The sequence below is a fragment of the Dipodomys merriami genome, unplaced genomic scaffold (assembly GCF_024711535.1).
Source record: "Dipodomys merriami isolate MVZ:Mamm:240054 unplaced genomic scaffold, mDipMer1.0.p SCAF_10, whole genome shotgun sequence".
In the NCBI taxonomy this organism is placed as follows: Eukaryota; Metazoa; Chordata; class Mammalia; order Rodentia; family Heteromyidae; genus Dipodomys; species Dipodomys merriami.
The window spans coordinates 520,485-544,867 of NW_027202271.1; the positions used below are offsets into that span (position 1 = coordinate 520,485).

The window sequence follows — 24,383 nt, forward strand, 5'->3', positions numbered from 1 at the left end:
GGAACAACAAAAGACCTAGAACAGCCAAAACAATTCTAGGGAATAAAGACAACATGGGTGGGATATCCATGCCGAACTTCAAACTACTATAGAGCTATAATAACAAAGACAGCATGGTACTGGCACAAAAACAGACCTGAAGACCACTGGAATAGAATAGAAGATCCAGAAATAAATCCACAGGCCTACAGTCATCTGATATTTGACAAAGGAGCCAAAGACATACAATGGAAGAAACAGCCTCTTCAACCACTGGTGCTGGGAAAACTGGGTGGCCACATGCAGAAGACTAAAAGTGGACCCCAGCCTATCACCATGCACTAACATCAACTCAAAATGGATTAAAGACCTTAACATTAAACCTGAATCTCTGAAACTACTGCAGGACAGAGTAGGAGAGACACTTGAACTAATAGGCACAGGAAGAAACTTCCTGAACAGAGTCCCAGGGTCACAACAAATTGGAGAGAGACACAACAAATGGGACTACCTTAAAATAAAAAGCTTCTGCACAGCTAAAGCTATCACAACCAAGCTGGAAAGACAACCAACTAATTGGGAAAAAATATTTACCAGCAATATGCCAGACAAAGGGTTAATATCCAGTATATACAGGGAACTCAAGAAGCTAATCCCTCTCAAACCTAACAAACCAATTACTAAATAGGCAAGGGAACTAAAGAGAGACTTCTCAGATGAAGAAATAAAAATGGCAAAGAAACATGAGGAAATGTTCACCATCCCTGGTCGTGAAGTAAATTCAAATAAAGGGCTGGGAAGGTGGCTCAGTGGTCGAGCGCTTGCCTTGCATGCCTGAGGCCCTGGGTTTGATTCCTCAGCACCACATAAGCAGAAAAAAAAAAAGCTGGAAGTGGCGCTGTGGCTCAAGTGGTAGAGCACTAGCCTTGAGCTGAAGAGCTGAGGGACAGCGCCCAGGCCCAGAGTTCAGGCCCCACAACTGGACCCCCACCCTCAAAAAAAGAAAGGAAATGCAAATAAAGACAACCCTGAGACCCTGAGATACCACCTTACCCCAGTCAGAATGTCCCACATCCATAAGTCAGCCAACAACAAATGCTGGAGGGGATGTGGAGAAAGAGGAACCCTATTACACTGCTGGTGGGAATGTACAACTACTTTGGAAAGCAGTCTGGAGGGTCCTCAGAAAGCTAAATATTGACCTACCTCCCTTATGACCCAGTCATACCACTTCTAGGCATCTACCCTGAACAGGAACCAATATACAAAAGGACACATGCACCTCCATTTTTATTGCAGCACTGTTCACAATAGCTAGGATATGGAAACAACCCAGATGTCCCACCACAGATGAATGGATCCAAAAATTGTGGTATCTATACACAATGGAATATTATACAGCCATTAGAAATGACAAAATAATGACATTTACAGGCAAATGGATGGAGCTAGAATAAATCATGTTGAGTGAGGTAAACCAAGAGCAAAGAGACAAACGGTACATGGTCTCCCTGATAAGTGGATTTTAAATCCAAAATGTTAGGTGATACGACAAAATTAACAGGACTTAAGAAACAAAGAACTTCTACTCATCTGGTCGAACCACTACTAAATAACCCCATGTTGCTGATCACATGTATGGTGTATATGTGTACACCATTATATGTTATAGACCGTGATAGACAAGTTGCTCCAGGAAAGTTAGAATGTGTTTGTGACTTTAACTGAGCATCACTATCCCACAATACTGTGAAATTTGGGAAATTATGTAATCACTTAATCACAATTAAAAAAAAAAACCACCAGAAAACTGGAAGTGGCGCTATGGCTCAAGTGGTAGAGCATGAGCCTTGAGCTGAATTGCTCAGGCCTAGACTTCAAGCCCCACCACTGACAAAAAAAAAAAAAAGATCTTTCATGTGACTGTTTCTAACATATTTATAAGATTATTTCTTTGTTGCTTTGTATATCCCTCCCCCATGGTATAACCCCTGCTTTCACTATATATGAAATTGGTATATGTGGAGGGGAAGGGAAAAAACAAATCGTTTAAATAGGGATATGGGTGGATCCATTGCAACAATGAGATATACAAGTCATTATGTGGAAAAACAAACTTTACAACTTTGGTGGGGGGGAACTGGGGGAGGATGGGAAGGGATGGGAAGGGGAAACAAAGGAGGAGGCTACAATGCTTGATAAGAAATGTACTCATTATCTTGCCCATGTAATTGTAACCCCTCTGTATAGTATTTTCACAATAAAAATATGTTTATAATAAAAAAAAACTAAAACTAAAACTAAACATCAACTATATTAACTACCCTGTGACCCAGGGATACCACTTTTGTGGCAGGATACAGTAAGGAAACCTACACATGCACGTCCACTGCTGCACTACTACTATAGACAAATTATGAAAACAGTCCAGATACCCAATAATGGACAAATGGATAAGAAAATGTAGTATTTACATACAGTGGAATTTTACTCATCCATCAAGAAGAATGATATCATGTTATCTGCAGAGAAAAAATGTTAGATGAAAAGAATTGAGACAAGCTCCGAGTGACAAAGGATGCAAGTTTTCTCATATGTAGAAGTTATATCTAAATTGTAAACATATACATAAACAAACTCGGCTATGTAGACAAATAGATAATGATTTACACAGGGAGTATTCACAGGCTGTAACTCATCTGAACAACTAATTTACAGTTTGCTCAAATGAATATCAGGAAGCTGAAACATGCTTTATCAGGAGGCAGCTAGGTTATGGTCAAGGTGGAGGGGACAAATGGACAGAGTAAGGATGGGTGAACAGTCATGATATTAAATATGCTTTTATGAAAATGGAGGATGAGTGGGGTTGGGAGGAACAGGGGAGAAGGAAGAGGTGCATTGATCAAGATTTGTTATCCTTATAAATTGAAATGTTGAATTGAAACCCTTTTGTAAATTAACTAGTATTTTCATGAAAGTACTATAACATCACAGCTTTGGGCATTATGTATTACAGTTTATGTATTATTCTAAGCTGGCACTGATGGCTCATGACTGTAAGCCTAGATACTCAGGGGGCTGAGATCTGAGGATTTTATTTTTGGTAGTGGGGCCTGAACTCTAGGCCTGGGTGCTGTCCCTCAGCTCTTTCAGCTCAAGGCTAGTGCTCTACCACTTGAGCCACAGTACCTCTTCCAACTTTTTCTGCTTACGTGGCGCTGAAGAATCAAATCCAGGGCTTCATACATGCAAGACAAGCACTCTACCACTAAGCTACCATCCCAGTCCCCTGAGGATCTTTACCAGAAATAGACCTATGATCTCCAATTTTGTTAAGGATTTTATTTAAATAAATGGTAAAGCTGGTACCATGGCTCAAGCTTAGAATCCTAATTACTCAGTAGGCTGAGATCTGAGGATCAGGCTTGAAACCAGTTTAGGAAGAAAAGTCCATGAGACACATATCTCCAATTAAACCAGCAAAAATCTGGAAGTGAGGGTGTGGTTCATGTTAAGAGTGCCAGGCATGAGTGAAAAGACCATGCTTGAGTATGAGGCCCTGAGTTCAAGTCTCAGTAGAGGCCCTAAAATTTAAAAAAAAAAAACTAAAAAAAAGAAAAAGGTGTTCTTCCAAAACACAGGTAGCTTCCCCACCCATTAAGTGTTCTTTTCCTTAAAATGGTAGATTAAATGTGGGTGTTTTGTGTGTATTTGCATGTGTATATAGAAGGTAAATAACTATGCAAATTATTTGCATATATTCTTTTTCTGCTGGCACTGGAGTTGAACTCAGGGCTTTACATTCTCCCTTAGTTTTTCTATCAATTAGAGGTCTCTCCAGCTTTCCTGCCAAGATTGACATCCATCTTCAGATGCTTAAACTGCTGCATAGCTAGGGTACCAGGTGGTAACAAACAGCACCTGGTTCATTTTTTTTAACCATTGATGCTTGAGCTCAAGAAAATTGTTGATAATGGTCCTAAAGCACTTTATCATGTGTCTACATAATTTTACTTTTTGTATTCAGATGAAAATGAGTATTTTTTCACCATCTTTAAGTTACTGGCTCCAAAAGGATACTAGTTCAAATTGAATCACAATACTAGCTTTGAGTGGATTCCAAGGAAATTTGGCTATTGCTACCTCAGGGATCCCTCTGGGTCACACAATCCTATCCAACCAAGGCTACCAGAGCTAAATTTTGAAGTCCAGGTGCCCTCTTTTGGTGGAAAGACTGCCCTTTGAGCTCAGATATTTGTCTTCCGCATCTAAATTGTATGTTTTGATGTAGTATGCAATACACTTCAAATACACTTATTGAAAGTTGGGTGCTGGAGACTCACACCTGCAGCTACTCAGGAGGCTGAGATATGAGGATTGCAGTTCAGTCATCCCTGGAACTCAAAAATCTGAGATTCAATATCTTCAGTTAACCAGAAAAAAAGCTGGAAGTAGAGAGCTGTGGCTAAAGTGGTAGCGTACCAGTCTGTGTATCAAAGTCAAGTGAGACTTGAGTCCCTGAGATATTGCCTCAGTATCAGCAGGTACTGATTTATAGCTGAATGTCTGTGACAGCAAGAATTACTATACTTCAAGAATATTTTAGGGCTGGGAAGTTGGCTCAGTGGTAGAGCGCTTGCCTTGCATGCCTGAGGCCCTGGGTTCGATTCCTCAGCACCACATAAAGAAAAAACCCAGAAGTGGCACCGTGACTCAAGTGGTAGAGCGCTAGCCTTGAGCTGAAGAGCTGAGAGACAGCGCCCAGGCCCAGAGTTCAGGCCCCATGACCGGACCCCCCCCCCAAAAAAAGAATATTTTAAAAAATTTAAAAGGTTCAGAACTAGAACAAATCATGTTGAGCAAGATAAGCGAAGATCAGAGACAAATGGCACATGTTCTCCTTGATATACAGATATTAAAATTAAAATGCAATGAGATATGACAAGGTAAAACAGGACTCAAGTTATCCATACACAGTGAGACCAAAAGAGGATAGTCTCAGGAGAAAAGCACCAAGTAGCAATACCCAAGCACCCCTTCACTTGTATATAAGAGGCACACTGAAAAGACCCCAAAGATAAGTCATTTTTAGATGACTTGTATTTTTTACCTCATAAATGGTGTACACATATATTCACATCTGAGGGAAGTGGGAGCAGAGCACAGAATCAGTGGAAAATGGGTGAAAAAAATACAGTAGAGGGGCCCATCAGCTGCACTGGACATTGATGAAAGTGAACTAAGCAACTCAAGGACAGTGATAGGAGCGAGAGAATGAGAAAGAGGGATACTAAACAAAAGGAAAATGTACCTATCTCCCAATTTGAAACAAAGTTTTATTCTTAAAGGTCATAGAGTTCATCAGCAGTGTAGATTATGATGACTATCATTAATGAAGATTAAAAGTTTGTGACTTAGAAAAAAGAAGTATAGGTGTGGCTTAAATGTTGAGTGCATCTTATGTTGTTGTTGGTTGTGGGGCTTGAACTCAGGAGGTGAATGCTGTCTCTCAGCTCTTTTTGCTAAATGCTAGTGCTCTACCACTTTGAGCCACGATTCCAGTTCTGATTTTCTAGTGGTTAATTGGAGAGAAGAGTTTCATGGACTTTCTACCTGGGCTGGCTCTGAACCATGATCCTTAGATCTCAGCCTCTTGAGTAGCTGTATTTACAGGCGTGAGCCACCAGAGCTGATGAGTGCCAGTAGTGAGCAGAAAAAAAAAAGGGGGGGGACAACACCTAAACCCTGAGTTCTAGCCCTAGGACAGACACATGAGAAAAAAATAATTCAGGATAAATTTTGTCACAATAGCATGGAAATCCAGTGGATATGACCAGGAACTGGTGGCTCATATGTGTAATTCTAGCTACTCAGAAGTCTGAGATCTAAGGATTGTGCCTCAAGGTGGACCAGGAAGGGAAGTGTATGACTCTCAGGGCTAATTATCTAGAAAAAAGATGCAAATAGAGGTATGGCTCAAGAGGCAGAGCAGCACCCTTCAGTGAAAAAGCTAAGGGACAGCCCTCAGGCTCTGCATTCAAGTCCCATTACCAACACAATCAACTAGAATGAGTATTAGGTATGGAAGAGAAAAGGTTTGCCTGTGATTTTCATCTCTCCACATAACCCATTTCTTCTTCTATTCTTAAGTACTGGGGGACTGAACTCAGAGACTAACTGAACTATGCTTTTAGCTCTTTTTTTTTTGTTTGTTTGTTTGTTGGGGGGTCCGGTCTGGGGCCTGAACTCTGGGCCAGGGCGCCGTCCCTCAGCTCTTCAGCTCAAGGCTAGCATTCTACCACTTAAGCCACAGCGCCACTTCCGGCTTTTTTTTTCTGCTTATGTGGTGCTGAGGAATCGAACCCAGGGCCTCATGCATGTAAGACAAGCGCTCTACCACTGAGCCACCTTCCCAGCCCTAGCCCTTTTTTGTATTTGATAAGGTCTTACTAACTTTACCCAGGTTAGCTTCAACCTCATGACCTTCCTGTCTCCCAAGAAGCTGGGATTAGAGGTGTGTAGCAGTATGGTTGACCCTTTTTCTTTTTCTGAGCAGATCTGGAATTTGAACTCAGGGTCTTGGTTTTTCTGGAGGCAGATGTTTTGTGATTTGAGCTTCAACTCCAGCACTCAGTCCACATACCTGGGATTACATACACTACCATATTTGGCTTATTGGCTGAGATGAGGTCTCAACTTTCTTTTGCCTGACCTAGCCTCAAACAGCAGTCTTGCTAATCTTCACTTCCTGAGTAGCTTACAGGTATGAGCCCCTGTGCCAAGCTACCCTTTTCAGTTTTTTCAAAGCAATACATAAACTTTAGTTCAAACATCCAAATTTGTACAATATCACTTGTGAAGGGGCAGAATGACAGAGCAGTCTCAACTGAAATGTCCAAAATCTGCCTTGAGGATGGCAGTTTAAACAGCCTGGGCAGGAAAGTATGTAAGACACTTTATCTCCAACTAAACACCTAAAAGACAGAAGTGGAGTTGTGGCTCAAATGGAGCAAAGAAGCTCAGAGACACTGCCTGGCCTTTATTTAAGCTCTAGGACTGGCACCAAAAAAAAACCAAAAAAACAAAAAAAACCCCAACAATGTACTTTGAGATTTTTTTTTTGTTTCCTCTGTATGTTCTTCCTCCTATGGTATATCCCTTGTTGTCACTGTACTTGATTTTGGTACCCTGCATTTTCCTTTTTTTTTTTTTTTGGTGGGTCATGGGGCTTGAACTCTGGGCCTTTACACTGTCCCTCACTCAGCTCTTCAGCTCAAGGCTAGCACTCTACCACTTGAGCCACAGCGCCACTTCTGGTTTTCTGAGTGGTTTATTGTAGATAAGAGTCTTACAGACCTTTCTGCCCTGGCTGGCTTTGAACAGTGATCCTCAGATCTCAGCTTCCTTAGTTACTAGGATTATAGGTGTGAGCCACCAGTGCCCGGTTACCCTGCATTTTGTATATACATCTGTCTAATTTGGGGAGGGGAAGAGGACAAGGACAAAGAATGACCCATTGCAACAATGATACCCACAAAACACTATACTGGAAATGAGCTTTACAACTTTGGGGATGGGGGGAAGGAGCAGGGGAGGTGGGGGAGGGAAGGAATAGTGAGAGAACAATAAAGGAGGGGTAACAATGCTTGACAAGAAATATACTCATTACCTTACTCATGTAACTATAACCCCTCTGTACAGCATCTTTACAATACAATAAAATTTAAAATAAAAAAACAAACAAAAAAACAACAACAACAAAAAATCAAAAAACCCCACAATTTAGAAGTGGAATTGTCGCCCAGTAGTGAAGTACTTGCTTAGCATGTACAAGGCCTGCTTCCATCTCAAAATGAACAAAAAAAACATGAAATGAAAAAACAATGCATAACTTTATTATATGTTTAATTCTATTATGAATACAAATGCATTGATATCTTCATCCAGAGGGGGAAAAAACAAAAATAAAATGATGACACAAAGATGGCTTAAAGCAGATTCTATCAAGACTTTATAAGCTTATTTATCAACAAAGAAAAGAGAATTAAAACTGGCTGAAAGGCAGCACATCTGAGTGACTGATAGCACATCTGAGTGACTGATGTTGCTGTGTTGGTATACCTGCTGCAGAATGCTAACGGCATGGACCAGTCCTTTTTTCAGCCCAGGGTGTGACAGTGCTAGTAGTTGGAAAAGGTTGGGTGTGGGCTCCACTTCTTGTCTTCAGCTGGGACTGAGCAATGTCAGCCAATGCACTCTGGATCTTTTCCAAAAGCAAGTCTCCTCGATAAACAACATCTTCCAGACAGGTAGCAGCTTCATGGTTCTCTTCCTCCAGCTTATACAAGCTAGCAGCCTTGGAAGACACAGATTAAGTAGGAGAGAGGCTGACATAGAGGGATTTCTTTTTTTTATTTATTTTTATTCTTTTTTTGTGCCCTTACTGGGGCTTGAATTCAGGGCTATGTGTTCTTCTTTGGCTTTTTTGTTTAATGCTGGTCCCCTAAACTTCTGGCTTCTTGATGGCTAATTGGAGATAAAAATCTCAGACTGTTCTGCCCAAGCTGGCTTTGAACCTTGATCCTCAAATCTCAGCCTGTTAAGTAGTTAGGATTATAGGCATTAGCTACTAGTACCCAGTTGAAGTATCTCTTTTTAAATTTGGATGATATTATAACCATCATGTTATATTTTACAATATCAGGAATTTTTTTAAAAAATCAGAGAAGTTAAGAAATGTTTCCTGGGGCTGGGAAAGTGGCTCAGTGGTAGAGTGTTTGCCTCACATGCATGAGGCCCTCGGTTCAATTCCTTAGCACCACATAAGCAGAAAAAAGCTGGAAGTCACACTGTGGCTCAAGTGGTAAGAGCGCTAGTCTTGAGCTGAAGAGCAGAGGGACAGTGCCCAGGCCAGAGTTCAGGCCCCACAACTGACCAAAAAAAAAAAAAAAAGAATGTTTCCAACACAAATTATAATGGGAATAGATTCTCAATTAAAAATATCTAAGTATCTCTAAGTGGTTTGCTGCCACACTGGTTTTGAACCTTTATGTTTGTGTGTGTGTGAATGTGTGTGGCTTGAACTTAGGGGCTAGGTGCTGTTCCTTAGCTTTTTCACTAAGGCTACTCTACTACTTGAGCCATACCTCTACTTCCAACTTTTTGCTAGTTAATTAGAGATAGTTCTCAGTTTCCTGCTTGGGTTGGCTTTAATCTATGATCCTTAGATCTTAGCCACCAGAGTAGATAAGATTATAGCTATGAATTACTGGTGCCTGGAACTTATTTATTCATATTGTGCTGGTCCTGGACTTGAACTCAGGATCTGGATGTTGTCCCTGAGCTTTTGTGCTCAAGGGTAGTACTCTACCATTTTGAGCCATAGCATCATTTCCAACACTTTTTTCCCCAGTAAATTGGAGATAAGAGACTGCTGCCTAGGCTGGCTTTGAATCCTGACTCTCAGATCTCAGCCTCCTGAGTAGCTAGGAGTACAGGCATGAGCCACAAATGACAAGCTACTTTATTTTATTTTATTTTGTAGGTTGTAGGGCTTGAACTCTGGGCCTGGGCGCTGTCCTTCAGCTCTTCAGCTCAAGGCTAGCACTCTACCACTTGAGTCACTGCGCCACTTCTGGTTTTCTGAGTGGTTTATTAGAGATCAGAGTCTCACAGACTTTCCTGCCTGGGCTGGCTTTGAACCGCAATCCTCCTAGTAGCTAGGATTATAGGCCCCTGGTGCCTGCTTTTTTTTTTTTTTTTTTAAACTCTACATCACACTCTTTTCTCATGCTTGGATAAGAAAATAAGCTGAGAAACACAGAAGGCATCTTTACAATTGAAAATGAGTATCTATTCAGTACAATCTACACTAGCTCACATGACCAAAATTCCTATCTTGAAATTGAAGTCACTAATGGAGTAATAAAGATGCCAATGCAATCTCCTTCCATTCAATGTGTTCCATTACTTCTCTATTACCTCATCAAAGAAAACAGGCAGGGCACCTGACCTCTGTAATCCTAGCTACTCAGGAGACCAAGATGCAAGGATTGCTATTCAAAGTTAATCAAGGCAAGTTTTAGACTCTTAGCCAGGCACCGGTGGCTCAGGCCTGTAATCCTAGCTACTCAGGAGGCTGAGACCTGTAGATCACAGTTCAAAACCAGCCAGAGCAGGAAAGTCTGTGAGACTGTCACCTCCAATAAATCACCAGAAAACCGGAAGTGGCACTGTGGCTCAGTGGTAGAGTGCTTGCCTTGAGCTGAAGAGCTCAGGGACAGAGCCCAGGCTAGAGTTCAAGCCCCACGACCACAACAAAAAACAAAAATAAAAAGACTTTTATTTCTAACCATGAAAAAAAGCAAGAAGTGGAAGTATGTCTCAAGCGATAGAGCGCTAGACTTAGTAAAAGGTCAAATGAGAGTCCAAGGCCCTATGCCTTGAATTCAAGCTCCTGTATTGGCACGCACGCGCGCGCGCACGCACGCACACACACACACACGCACGCACGCACGCACGCACGCACGCATGCACGTGCGCGCGAAAAAGAAGTCTTTACCTGTAATGCGGCTGTCGATTCTTCACTGGGTAAAGAATCTATCAAAACATCAATATCTTTTGCTGTCCGGGCAATCAGTGCAGCAAAAAGCTGAGCATATTCTAAGAGAAAATATGACTAAATTAGGACATCAGAGAACCTCAGTTTTGGCTTTTTCACTTAAGACTGGCACTCTACCACTTGAGCCACACATCTACTTCTGGCTCTTTGCTGGTTAATTGGAGATAAGAGTCTCATTGACTTTACTGTTTGGGCTGGCTTTGAACCTTGATCCTCCAATCTCAGTCAGTCTCCTGAGTAGCTAAGATTACAGGCAAGTGATACCAATGCCTGGTTTGTATATGATTCTGATAATTAAGGTAAAAAACTTAAAGCAAAATGTCAGCATATCAGTTCTATTACACTTTTCACTTACTATTGGGAAGTAAGCATAATGTCATTTTACTTATTAAGACAATATAGTGTGGTTAGGTAAACAACAATGTCTTATTTCATGAACAGAAATGTGATAGGTATAAATTTACTTTGTGGCTGGATACTGGATACCTGTTATGCTAGCTACTCAGGAGGCTGAAAAATCCAAGGATCATGACTCAACGCCAGACTGGGCAAGAAAGTCCCTGAGACTCTTATCTCTAATTAACCAGCAAAAGGCCAAAAATAGAGGTGTGGCTCAAGTGGTAGATTGCCAGTTTTGTTCAAGTAAAAAAGCTAAGAGTGTAAGGTCCTGAATTCAAGTTTGCGTACCCCCTGGCATACAACAACAAAAAAATTCATTTCTTCTTTTTCTTTTTGTGCTAGTTCTGGGGCTTGAACTTAGCTTCTTTTGCTTAAAGCTGGCACTCTACCCCTTGAGCCACAGCTCCACTTCCGGCCCCCCCTTTTTTGGGGGGGGGTTGTGGGACTTGAATTCTGGGCCTGGGCACTGTCCCTCAGTTCTTCAGCTCAAGGCAAGCACTCTCTCTTGAACCACACTGCCACTTCCTACTTCCAGCTTTTTGATAGTTTATTAGAGATAAGAGTCCCATGGACATTCTTGCCAAGTCTGGTTTTGAACCATGATCCATAGATCTCAGATTCTGAGTAGCAAGGATTACAGCTGTGAGCCACCTGGCTCAATTAATTTCTTTTCTTTTTTTTGGGGGGTGGGGGTATGGTCGTGGGGCCTGAACTATAGGCCTGGGCGCTGTCCCTCAGCTCTTCAGCTCAAGGCTAGCGCTCTACCACTTGAGCCACAGTGCCACTTCCAGCTTTTTTTCTTTTTGCTTATGTGGTGCTGGGGAATCGAACCCAGGGCCTCATGCATGCAAGGCAAGCGCTCTACCACAGAGCCACATACCCAGCCATCAATTAATTTCTTTTATGACAAAACCTGTAGTAAAACTGCCCAACAGTGACACTGAAGCAAAACCTGTAAGTTGACTTTCTTAAGAAAACACAAATGCTAAGAAAATGATTTACCTTCTGTGGGGTTAGCTGGCTGGTCCTTGTTAATTGCTGATTGAATGTTATTAAATGAGGTAGGTGGACCACACTGTTGCAACACTCCAATGGCATTACAAAACTGATCTGCAAGCTTGGGCCAAATAAAACAGGTCAAGGTTAGAAAAGATGTATCAATTTTAAGGGTTTGTTCCATTATGGCAATAATTTTTCCAAATAGTGATTTGAAAGCCTCTCACAGAAAGTAGTAATTCTGTGTAAAAGAAGCCATTACCACTCGAAATGATTGATTTTTGATCAGTGCTAATGAATGAACCCAGAAACATAGTAATCACTGATTACTCAGCCTGGGTTAAATGTTTAAATCAAGTCATGAAAGAAAAAGTCATAAAGTACAAAGATAAAGGTGCACAGGTTGCTGGTGGCTCACACCTGTAATCCTAGCTCCTCAGAAGCCTGAGATCTAAGGAGTGAAGTTCAAAGCCAGCCTAGGCAGAAAAGTCCCCATGAGACTATTAATCTCCACCTAACCACTCAGAAACCAGAAGTAGTGTTGTGTCTCAAGTGGTAGAGTGCTATCCTTAAGCACAAAGAGGCTCAGGGACAGTACCCAGGCCCTTAGTTAGTTCAAGCCCTATAACCCACAAAAAAGAAAGAAAGAAAAAGAAGCCAGTATTTATTTTAAGCAACAAGCAGATAATTTGCTTGTAGTGGTGAATATTGGTGCACAATATATGTAACAAAATGACTGCTTAAGAAGCCAGGTGCTGGTGACTCACGGCTGTAACCGTAGGTACTCAGGAGGCTGAGATTGGAGGATCACAGTTCAAAGACAGCCCAGGCAGGAAAGTCTATGAGACTCTTATCTCCAATAAATCACTCAGAAAACTGGAAGTGGCCCAGTGGTAAAGCGCTAGCCTTGAGCTGAAGAGCTGAGGGACAGCGCCCAAGCCCAGAGTTCAAGCACGATGACTGACAAAAACAAACAAACAAACAAAAACTGCTTAAAATGGTACCTTAAGAAATCAGATATGGTCTTCTCCAAGCTCAAATTATCATCTATTGCTCAAAACATATTTCCCTTTAAAATAATTTTAAAAATTATTATTAAAAAAGTGATGTGCAAATAGGAGAAACCCTAGGTCTCCTTGGCTCAGGCCGAAATTTTCTGAATAGAGACCCGGAAACACAACAAATCAAAGAAAGGTTGGACAAATGGGATTGCATAAAGTTGCAGAGCTTCTGCAGGGCAAATGACATAGCTAGCAAGATCAATAGAAAACCCACGGAGTGGGAGAAGATCTTTACTAGCCATACAACGGACAAGGGTCTCATATCTAAAATATACCTAAATTAAACCTAAAATATACCTAAATTAAAATATATCTAAATTAAACCCCCCAACAACAAATCCTCAAAGAAACAACTGCCCAATAAATAAGTGGGCGAAAGACTTAAAGAGAAACTTCTCTGAAGAAGAAAGAAGGATGGCCAATAGACACATGAAGAAATGTTCAACATCCCTAGCCATAAAAGAAATACAAATCAAAACAACATTGAGATATCACCTCACTCCAGTTAGAACGGCAAAAATCAAGAACTCTAACAACAACAGATGCTGGAGGGGATGTGGACAGAAAGGAACTTTACTTCATTGTTGGTGGGAATGTAAACTTGTTCAACCACTTTGGAAAGCAGTATGGAGGTTCCTCAAAAGACTTCACATAGAACTCCCCTATGACCCAGCAATCCCACTTTTGGGCATTTACCCAAATGTTTACAAACAAGACCACACTAAAGCTACCAGCACAACTATGTTTATTGCAGCATTATTTACCATAGCTAAGATATGGAACCAACCCAGATGCCCCTCAGTAGAGGAATGGATCAAGAAAATGTGGTATATATACACAATGGAATTCTATGCCTCCATCAGAAAGAATGACATTGCCCCATTTGTTAGGAAATGGAAAAACTTGGAAAAAATTATATTAAGTGAAGTAAGCCAGGCCCAAAGAAACATAGGTCCCATGGTTTCCCTTATTTGCAATATCTAGTATATGTATGAGTCAAGCGGAAAAGGTCAGATAATGTGATGTCAGGAAAATGAACCCTTAGAATTGTATTTTAATGTTTTTTTCTTTCATGTATGTGTTTCTAACGCATTTATAAGATTATCTCTTTGTTGCTTTGTATGTCCCTCCCCCACAGTATAACCCCTGCTTTCACTATATTTGATGTCAGTATAACTTGTGGAGGAGATGGGGAAAAACCAGTTGTTTAAGGATACAGGTGGACCTGTTGCAACAATGAGAAGTACAAGTTGTCATGTCCAAAACGAGCTTTACAACGTCGGTGTGGGGGGGCGGGGAAGGAATAGGATTGGGATGGGGGGGAAGGGGGAAGGCTGGGAAGGGATGTGAAGGGTAAACAAAGGAGGAGGCTGCAATGCTTGGTAAGAAATGTATGCATTATCCTGCCCATGTAATTGTAACTCCTCTGTACAGTATGTTCACAAATAAAATAAAATTAAATTAAAAAAAAAAAAGTGATGTGCAGCAGGGTGCCAGGGGCTCATGTCTGTAATGCTAGCTCAGGAGGCTGAGATCTGATGATAATGGTTCAAGGCAAGCCCTGGCAGGAAAGTCTGTGCGACTCTTATTTCCAATAAACCACTAGAAAACTGGAACTGTGTTCTTTATGGAGATCTGAACACTTACTGCATCTTAAGTAGCAAAACATTAGTAAGGACATTTAGACATGAGTAAGTTCATAATTTCGTAAGTATGAGGGAGTAGTAGGAAATGAAACCTATTTGGCTTAGTTTATTGAAAATAAAAGCTTTCACACAGCCTAGCAGTTGTGAGATTTGCCTTCAAAGCCATGAAATTTGATGCCCAATGTAAGGTACCTATAGAGAAATTTGGGTTCGATTCCTCAGCACCCTCAGATTTGAGCAGGGTAAAACATTGTAAACTAGAAAATGAAACAGGCTATTTAATATTACTGGTGTGTAATAATTGGACTAAGACAGGAACAGTAACAATAAAAGGTAAAGAGGAAACATTTGTATTATTATCAAGATTTGAAATGAGTAGAGCATAAAACACTGGTTAGCCAGGCACTAGAGGCTTGGGCCTCTAATCCCAATTATGAGAGGCTGAGATCTGAGGACTGTGGTTCAAAGCCAGTTTGGACACAAAAGTCCATGAGTCTCCTATTTCCAATTAACAGCAAAAATCTGGAATGGGAGCATTGGCTCAAGTGGTAGAGTACTAGCCTTGAGAAAGACACTCATGGACATGGTCCAAGCCCTGAGTTCAAGCCCTAGGACCAGCACCAAATGAGAAAAGATTGAAGGGAGAGGGGAAGGAGGGAGAAGGGGGGGGGGGAAGAGGAGAGGGAGAAGAGGGAGAGGGAGAAGGAGAAGGGGAGAACCAAAATGTGAGAGCTTGAAGCTCCTTAATGTTGATGAATAATTCACCAAGGTCAAGTCTCCCTTGGATTAACTGCCTGAGTTGCCAGGCAACACCTCTCAGGGAGATACTCCTTTGAGGTTTACAAATCAAATTGTAAGGATAGTGGGTGGAAAAATGTTATTTTAGGAAAATTTTCCCTGTAGTCATACATGTCTTTTAACTTTGAGGACAGTAAGACTGCACTGAAGGATGATTAGCTAGCTGGATTTGGTAAACTCATATGAGCACACTGTGTGTGTGAACCCTGTGAGTTCACAGATCCTCCCTAATGTGGAGCAAACCAGATGTAATAAGGAAGACAGAATAAACCAGTGGTTTTGTCTGTCAAGTGATAAAGCAGACTGGAACAATTAATTCATAGCAAAAAGAACTTAAAATGAGATGATTTTAGCACTTACACAAATCACAGTATTTGTACAACTATTACCAGTTGTTCTCTGAACTCCTCATGATGGAAAAGCTATGTCACATTCAGTGTATCTCTATCATGTTTACACACAATACTTGTCATGGAACTGACTTTTCAATAAACTTTAAAAAATACTTATTTTAAGTTGGGTGCTGGTGGCTTACGCTTGTAATCCTAGCTACTTAGGAAGCTGAGATCTGAGGATTGAGGTTCAAAGCCAGCTTGGGCAGGAAAGTCTATAAGACTCTTATCTCCAATAATCCACTCAGAAAACCGGAAGTGGCACTGTGGCTCAAGTGGTAGAGCACTGGTCTTGAACTGAAGAGCTGAGGGACCCTGCCCTGTCCCAGAGTTCAAAACCCCACAACCGACAAAAAAAAAAGAAAAGAAAAAAGAAAAATACTTACTTTGGCAGTGGATTTTTATTCTTTTTTTGCTTTTGTTTTGTGATGGTATTGGGACTTGAACTCAGACCTTGCAGCTCTCATTTGGCTCAAGAGTGATCAAGTTTAGCATTCTACCACTTCAGCCACACCTCCACTTCCGACTTTTTGGTGGTTAACAGGAGATAGGAGTCTCAAGGGCTTTTCTGCCTGTGCTGGCTTAGCATTATGATACTCAGATCTCAGTGCTGGGCTCTATTATTATCACTTTACTATTTACATAGAGAAAAACCAGTTTTTCAAAAGTGGGGCTGGGAAGGTGGCTCAGTGGTAAAGCGCTTGCCTTGCAGGCTTGAGGCCCTGGGTTCGATTCCTCAGCACCCATAAGAAAAAAAAAAGCCGGAAGTGGTGCGGTGGCAGCTAGCCTTGAGCTGAAGAGCTGAGGGGCAGCAACCAGGCTCAGAATTCAAGCCCACGACCGGACCCAAAATAAAAAACAAAATCAAAAGTGCAACTCCAAAATATGCCAAGTAAGATCAGAACTAGTGAGGGGCCCAGGCATTCGGGTTTTTCACTCAGGGTAATTTTCTATAGGCACCTTCTTCGGACATTACACTGCAATCAAAATGACACTAAGAAATAAATGTTTCTAACAACAGAAATCTGCTTAATTCTTTTTTGTTTAATCAATTTTTTTTTTGTCGGCCTGGACGCTGTCCCTGAGCTCTTCAGCAAAAGGCGATTGCTCTACTACTAGAACCACAGCGCCAATTCCGGGTTTCTGGTGGCTCACTGGAGGTAAGAGTCTCACGGACTTTCCTGCCCTGGTTGGCTCTGAACCGTGATCCTCAGATCTCAGCCTCCTGAGTAGCTCGAATTACAGGAGCGAGCCACGGTACTCGGCTTCAGGATCACAATTCTAAGCCAGCACAAGCAGAAAAGTACGCGAGACTCTTAGCTGAAGTTAACCAGCAAAAAGCTGGAAGTGGAAGTGTGGTCCATGAGGTAGAGCGCTAGCCATGAGCAAAAGCCAGTCGGAGGCTGAGGCCCTGGAGCTCAAGTCTCCCGGCACCAACCAACCAGCCAAAGACAAAACGAAACAAAATCCCCACAGCCCATACAGACAAAAGAAATAGAAATACTCGGGTCAGAATACTCACCATCATAAAGCCAGACAACGGACCAAACACTTGGCCTGGCCGAGACCTCAAACCCCGCGGCCACGCCCACCCCAGGACACAGTGACTAAGACCATCCAATCATAAACATCACAGCCAAGGACACCAGAACCGGTCAGGAAAAGCCAACTGGACGAACAGCCCGAACTACAAGCAGCCGCGACCAGCCGGTCCAGACGGCGGCTCGCACGGAGGCGTGGGCCGAGGCCTCCCTCCGCTCGCCCCTCAGCCGCCCTGGCAGCTCCCGGGGATTTCCGGGGACTTGTCTCTCCGGCTCAAGTGAGGCCAGAGTAGAGAAAGGCAGAGACACGCCGGGGGAAAGTCCTCACCGAGTTCACTGCGTCTTGGAGCTGCGTGAGGCGGTCCGCCATGTTGCTCCCGCACGCAACCGGAGCTGGAGCCGCCGCTCAAGTGCGATTGGGTGGTTATAGTACCTGTCTCAGCCAATCACCGAGCGGCGTTCTTGGATAGGGCGGGGTCAAGGCGGAGACTCCCCCCCGGCGGGCGGGGCCCCTCCCTCTCTAGGCGCGCCGGAATTAGAAAGGGGCGGGGCGAGGCGGCCGGGTACTGGAGTTCAGAGCTGTGGTCGCCTTGTGGCGTTGCCGGGGTCCAGCGGGGAAGCGGGCGCCTCGCCTACACGGCTGGACCGTGGCCACCTCACGAGGTTGAGGACCGCGGTTCGAACCCAGCCCGGGCAGAAAATTCCTCCAAAGACGCTTACCTCCAAATAGCCACCCAAAAGTCGGAAGTGACACTGAGGCTCAAGTGGTAGAGCGCCAGCCTCGAGGACAGCTTCGGGCCCCGAGTTCGAGCCCCACGCTGCCCCCACCCCTCAAGAAACGAACACGTGGAGCTCCCCGGCCGCGCACGAGCTCGCAGGGACGCGCTGCGCTGTCCGGACGCCGCACGGTCGCGGGGAGGCGGGGAGCGCCGCCCTCTGTGGGCCTCTGTGGGGACTGAGGGGCGGGTGCGGGCCGGAGGGCGTGGGGCGGCGCCGCGGCCTCGTGTCCCCCGCGGGCTCGGCGCTGGCGCAGGTGGCCATGCAGGCCCCGTGGCTGCTGATGCTCGCCGTGCTGGTGGCGGCCAGCGGGGTGCCCGCCGGAGCCGCGGTCGTCGGGAGCGCCAGCACCCGTAAGTCCTCCCCGTCCCCGGGTGGGTGCTGCATGTCGGGCAGGTCAGAGCAGTTCGGTGGCAAGGGAGGCGGCGTCCGGGACGCCGGTGCACCGGTGCCGAGCTCCGAGTTGATGTGGGGTCAACTCGCGCAGAAACCCCCGACGACCTCTTGGGGAAAAGAGGATAAGTAACTCTTGGATTTAAATTTTCAGCTCCCAGAGGCAGCCATGTTTGTGATGCTCCTTTCCATCTCCCTCTTCCTCTTCCTCTCCCTGTCCTTTTCCTTCTCTCCCTCCTCCTTTCTCTCGTTGCCAGTACTGGGGCTTGAACTCAGGGCCTAGTCGGTCTCCCTGAGATGTTTGTGCTCGAGGATGGCACTGTAGCACTTAAGCCACAGTTCCACTTCTGTTTTGGGGGCGTTAATGGATTTTCCTGTCCAGACTGGTTTTGAACCTCGATCCTCAGCGCTCAGCCTCACGAGGGGGCCAGGGTTACAGGCGTGAGGCAGCTGTGCACAGCTTGTTTGTGGCTTTCATTGAACACATTGAAATGGAACCCCTTTTCCTCTGCTTGGGGAAAAATGAAGACTTTATGGCCAGAGGCCCTGAAAACTTACCAAACCTAGATGCTCTTACAAGTTGGAATGTGACTCCACATCTCACTCAGGTCATGTGTTTGGTGAAAGAGTTTTAGCAAGAGCTGGTGGTTTGTTAGTAGGAGTTTTTATTTTTTTTTCTAAACACACAGTAATTGTGCTTGTCTGACAGTCATATGATTTTCAGTGAAATTAAGTGCATGCTTCAGTTTTATGTTCACAGCCAAGTCGCAGGTCTGAAACCGTATGTGATGTGCTTGAACCCCCTGGGCTAAGTCAGGCACCGAGAAGGAAAATGGAATTATGAAGACCAAATTTCTCTTTTAGAACTTGGTGGTTGTGGTGAAACATGAAATCTGAGGTAGATTTTAGTAACATAATAAAGAGGAAAATTTAGAAGGCATGTGTGTGTGTGTGTGTGTGTGTGCGCGCGCGCGCGCGGCGTGCACACCCCTGCACCTGCGTGTGGGAAATAGAATTTGAACTCAAGAGCCTTGAGCCCTTCCTTGCTTGTCTGTTTTGCTTAAGGCTGGTGGTATACCACTAGGGCCATGCCTCTAGTTGCAAGTCACTTGCTTCTTGGAGAATTATACTGTAAGTGTAACTTTTTGATGCTGGTAGTTTGCTCTGGAATATCATTTGATGAACTTTTTTCCTTCTACTTGCTACATCATAAGATCTAATTACACCTCATAAAATGAATCCTCTTCCAGATGACTAAGGAGTGAAGTTAGATTCCTGACAACTGCTGAGGAATACATTTTGGGTTCATGTACGGGACTTGAACTCTGGTCCTCAGTCCTTTTGCTTACCTTGTTTGATCAAGGCTGGCACTATACCACTTGAGCCACAGCTCCATTTCTAGCTTTTGCTAACTGGAGATAAAACTCTCACAGACTTTTCTCTCCTGGCTGTCTCTGAACCAATATTCTCAGTTTTCAGCCTCCTTAGTAGCTAGGATTACAGGTATAAACTCCCAGCACCTGCCCTCCGCAAATGTTTGTAACGTTTGGGGCTTTAACTCATGCCATGTCCCTGAGCTTTTTTTTGCTCAAGGCTAGTGCTCTACCACTTGAGCCACAGCTACATTTCTGGCCTTTTGGTGGTTAATTGGAGATGAGTCTTTTTTTTTTTTTTTTTTTTTTTTTGCCAGTCATGGGGCCTGAATTCTGGGCCTGGGCGCTGTCCCTCAGCTCTTCAGCTCAAGGCTAGCATTCTACCACTTGAGTCACAGCGCCACTTCCAGCTTTTTCTGCTTATATAGTACTGAGGAATAGAACTCAGGGCCTCAGGGGCTGGGAAGGTGGCTCAGTGGTATAGCGCTTGCCTTGCATGCCTGAGGCCCTGAGTTCGATTCCTCAGCACCACATAAGCAAAAAAGAGAAAAAAGTCAGAGGTGGCGCTATGGCTCAAGTGGTAGAGTGCTAGCCTTGAGCTGAAAAGCTGAGGGACAGTGCCCAGGCCCAGAGTTCAGGCCCCACGACCGGACCCAAAAAAAAAAAAGAACTCAGGGCCTCATGCATGCAAGGCAAGCACTCTACCACTGAGCCACCTTCCCAGCCTGTGATAAGAGTCTTACAGACTTTCTTGGCTTTGAACAGAGATCCTCAGATTTCTGCCTCCTAAGTAGTTAGGATTACAGGCATGAGACATTGTTCCTGGCTGGCAGATTTTTTTGTTTTTTTAATTAAAAAATTTAAGCTCTTCTTTCACTTTAATATCTTCCATTATTACTATGTGGAAGTGTCTTTCTCAATTTAATGCATATGATAAGCCTTTCTTTTTCTCATTAGTTTATTTACAGAGCCAATCTGAGACTGCCTGGTTTTTGTTTTAATTTTTTAGTTTTTTGGCCAGTGTTGGAGTTTGATCTGAAAACCTGTAGGCTTGCTAGATCAGCACTCTATCACTTGAGTCCCATTCTTGACAGTTATGCTAGTACACACCTGTAGTCCCAGTTACTCAGAAGGTTGAGGCAGGAGAACTGCTATTTATTCCATCATTTAGGTTGTATCTATGCTTTTGTAATTTTTCACATAGGGCCTCCTTGTTGCCCAGGCCAGCTGGCATCCGGAACCTCCCTCCTGTTTACACTTTTTATGTAGCTGGAATGGTGTGTACATGCCACACACTCAGCTCTTGGTTGAAATGGGGATTTGTGGATGTTTCTACCTGGACTGCCCCTGAATTTCTCTTTTTCCTATCTTAGCCTCTTGAGTAGCTAGGATTAAAGTTCTTGCTTGAGGTCACATAGTTCAACCACAATTCAAACACAGTTACTGTGTATTAACTAGGAAATGTTCTGAACCAGGCCTCTGCACATCAAATGTGACAAAGGGAAACCTCAAGCCTAATGTTGAAGTGTAATCTTCTGGGAAAATTGTGAAATGGCTGTTGGACTGCTAACGTATTTTCCCACAGAAGATAAGTGAAGATAACTAAGGATAGAGAGAAGGCATTTATCTTTTGCCTACTCACCAGACTTGTACCTGGACTTCTCAGACAGGGCTAAGTATTAGAATCACTTGAAGAGCTGTTTTAGAAGATGTCAGTAAAAAAGAAATTGGAAGTTAAACAAAAACCCTCTTGTTTCCATTTTTTGGCATTCATTTTGATAAACATCTTTTGTATAATCATATGCATTGATGGTGATCCCCTCCTTGGGTCTCACTGTGTGAATGTCTAGAATCCTATATAATTTATCATGTCCCAGTGTAGTTTTTGACTTGTAGGCACATTCTAGTTACAACAAATGAAGGGAACTATGCAATCTATGTTTCTTTTGGTCTGCCTTCACTTAATAAAATTTTTCCAGTCTTTCCATTTCCTTAGCATTCTTTCTGATGTACCTTTTGTCTTTATGTAAGTTTATCTGTTTGGGGAATGATAAGGGGGAGCACAGGAATTGTGGAACAAGGGTGAACTAATTCAGCATACTAATTCAGATAATCACTAGACACTATGTTGAAAATGAACTATTGGGGATGGGAAGGTGACTCAGTGGTAGAATGCTTGCCTTGCATGCATGAAGCCCTACTAGATTTTTTTTTTTTTTTTGGTCCGGTCGTGGGGCCTGAACTCTGGGCCTGGGCACTGTCCCTCAGCTCTTCAGCTCAAGGCTAGCACTCTACCACTTGAGCCACAGCGCCACTTCTGGCTTTTTTCTTATGTGGTGCTGAGGAATCGAACCCAGGGCCTCGAGCATGCAAAGGCAAGTGCTCTACCACTGAGCCACCTTCCCAGCCCTCTATATAGTTGTTGTTTTTTTTTTTTTGTCGGTTGTGGGGCTTGAACTCTGGGCCTGGGCGTTGTCCCTCAGCTCTTCAACTCAAGGCGAGCGCTCTACCACTTGAGCTACAGCGCCACTTCCTGAAGCCCTACTAGATTTGATTCCTCAGCACCACATACACAGAAAAAGCTGGAAGTGGCGCTGTGGCTCAAGTGGTAGAGCTGAAGAGCTGAGGGACAGCCCAGGCCCAGAGTTCAAGCCACAGCCAAAAAAAAAAAAGAACTATATGACTTGGGGGCAGGGAGGTGAGGGTAAAACCTGAGAGAGTGCAAGAGAAGGGGTGACATTTGTAAGGTCCACCCTGGGAAGGCAGAGCAGACTCCTCCCTCCTCTTGAAGGTAAGTGGCACACTTAGAAGCAGTCACCTCCCCCCTCCCTGAGGTCACATTTGCATTAGGTGTGGGCTTCCCCCCCCCCCCTTGATTAATAGTGGCCTGGCTGTGGTTCAATCTTTTTTTTTTTTTAAATCTATGCTGCTGGGGCTTCCAACTTGACCTGAGGCAACCTGTAGCTCAAAAATAAACCTTTCCCTTGCCTGAATACCACATGCTGTTCTCTCTTTCCTGGGCTGCTGATTTAATTTACCTAACAGTGTCCAGAAAGAATTGTACTCATTACCTGACTTATGTAACTTTAACCCCTCTTACATCATTCTTACAATAACAATGAAAAAAAAAAGATGTTAGGAAAATGGAAGAGAACAGAAAAGGAATAGGCCAGACTCGATCATCAACAGGCGAGGACTGTTGATTGATGAACGATGAGGGGCACAGACCTCCCCACGGTTTGGAGGTTGTGCCCAAGAGTAGGGACAGGAGCTGGGTTTTTTTTTAGAGGAGGTCTGAGCAAGGAAGCAGAGGTTAATGAAAAAGCCACTAGGTCAAGGAAGGTGGGGGCCTTTCAGGTGGGCCCACAGAAGGATATTTACAGCTGGGTTTAGGTGAATTGCCTGTACTTCAAACAAGTTCACACATACCTGGGGTTTTGCCTGGTGTCTGTATGGGCCTGGGACAATAGGATGGGGGTCAATCCTTCAATTGGAACTTAAAAGGAAAACTAAAGCTGGGCACATAAAGGCTTACCCTTGTAATCTTAACTACTCTGGTGGTTGATACCTTTTTTTTTTTCTCCCCGGTTGTGGGGCCTGAACTCTGGGCCTGGGCACTGTCCCTCAGCTCTTCAGCTCAAGGCTAGCACTCTACCACTTGAGCCACAGCGCCACTTCCAGCTTTTTCTGCGTATGTGGTGCTGAGGAATCAAACCCAGAGCCTCATGCATGCAAGGCAAGCACTCTACCATTGAGCCACCTTTAGCCCTTGGTGGTTGATATATCTTGGAGGATCTCACTTCAAAATCAGCTAGGGCAGGGGCTGGGAAGGTGGCTCAGTGGTAGAGCGCTTGCCTTGCATGCTCGAGGCCCTGGGTTTGATTCCTCAACACCACATAAGCAGAAAAAACAAAAGCCGGAAGTGGCACTGTGGCTCAAGTGGTAGAGCGCTAGCCTTGAGCCGAAGACCTGAGGGACAGCGCCTAGGCCTAGAATTCAGGCCCCACAACCAGACCCACCCCCCCCCAAAAAAAAAGAAAAAAAAAAACAGCTAGGGCAGATAGAGTCTTGAGAGACTCTATCTTCAATTAACCAGAAAAATGCCAGACTGGACATGTGGCTCAAGTAGTAGAGTGCCAGCTATGAATGCAAAAGCCACAGCTCTATTTCTGTTTTTTTGCTGGCTAATTGGAAGAATCTCACACACTTTTCCTGCCTGGCCTGGCATCACCAGGATGTTAGAATACAATATAGACAGGTGGTGATTTTATGAGTATAAACTTTGTGTACTTTTCTCTGTGTGTGTATAACATATGATATATAACATTTCATATTTCTATGATACACAGTGACATATACACATATATGTTCATATGTTATATATTTATACATTCATTTTTGCTG

At 43.7% G+C, this 24,383-nt stretch overlaps 2 protein-coding genes across 5 annotated transcripts in view; one reads left to right on the forward strand and one right to left on the reverse strand.

Moving 5' to 3' along the window:
* Window positions 1–7,855: 7,855 nt before the first annotated feature.
* Window positions 7,856–17,830, reverse strand: Med21 (mediator complex subunit 21). Its single transcript, XM_070037977.1, has 4 exons — window positions 17,765–17,830; window positions 12,005–12,119; window positions 10,544–10,644; window positions 7,856–8,338 (listed from the first exon to the last, which is right to left on the reverse strand). The coding sequence occupies exons 1-4, from the start codon at window positions 17,804–17,806 to the stop codon at window positions 8,117–8,119; spliced, it is 480 nt and encodes a 159-aa protein (XP_069894078.1). The 5' UTR covers window positions 17,807–17,830; the 3' UTR covers window positions 7,856–8,116.
* A 128-nt stretch (window positions 17,831–17,958) lies between these two features.
* Window positions 17,959–24,383, forward strand: part of Tm7sf3 (transmembrane 7 superfamily member 3) — a 52,155-nt gene continuing 45,730 nt past the window's right edge. For 3 of the 4 annotated variants that reach the window (XM_070037970.1, XM_070037972.1, XM_070037974.1), the window contains exon 1: window positions 17,967–18,566. In XM_070037970.1, coding sequence (XP_069894071.1) covers window positions 18,476–18,566 — 91 coding nt within the window. In that variant the 5' untranslated portion in view covers window positions 17,967–18,475. Of the gene's footprint in view, window positions 18,567–24,383 lie in introns of all 4 variants that reach the window. The other variant, XM_070037975.1, reaches the window with a different exon arrangement.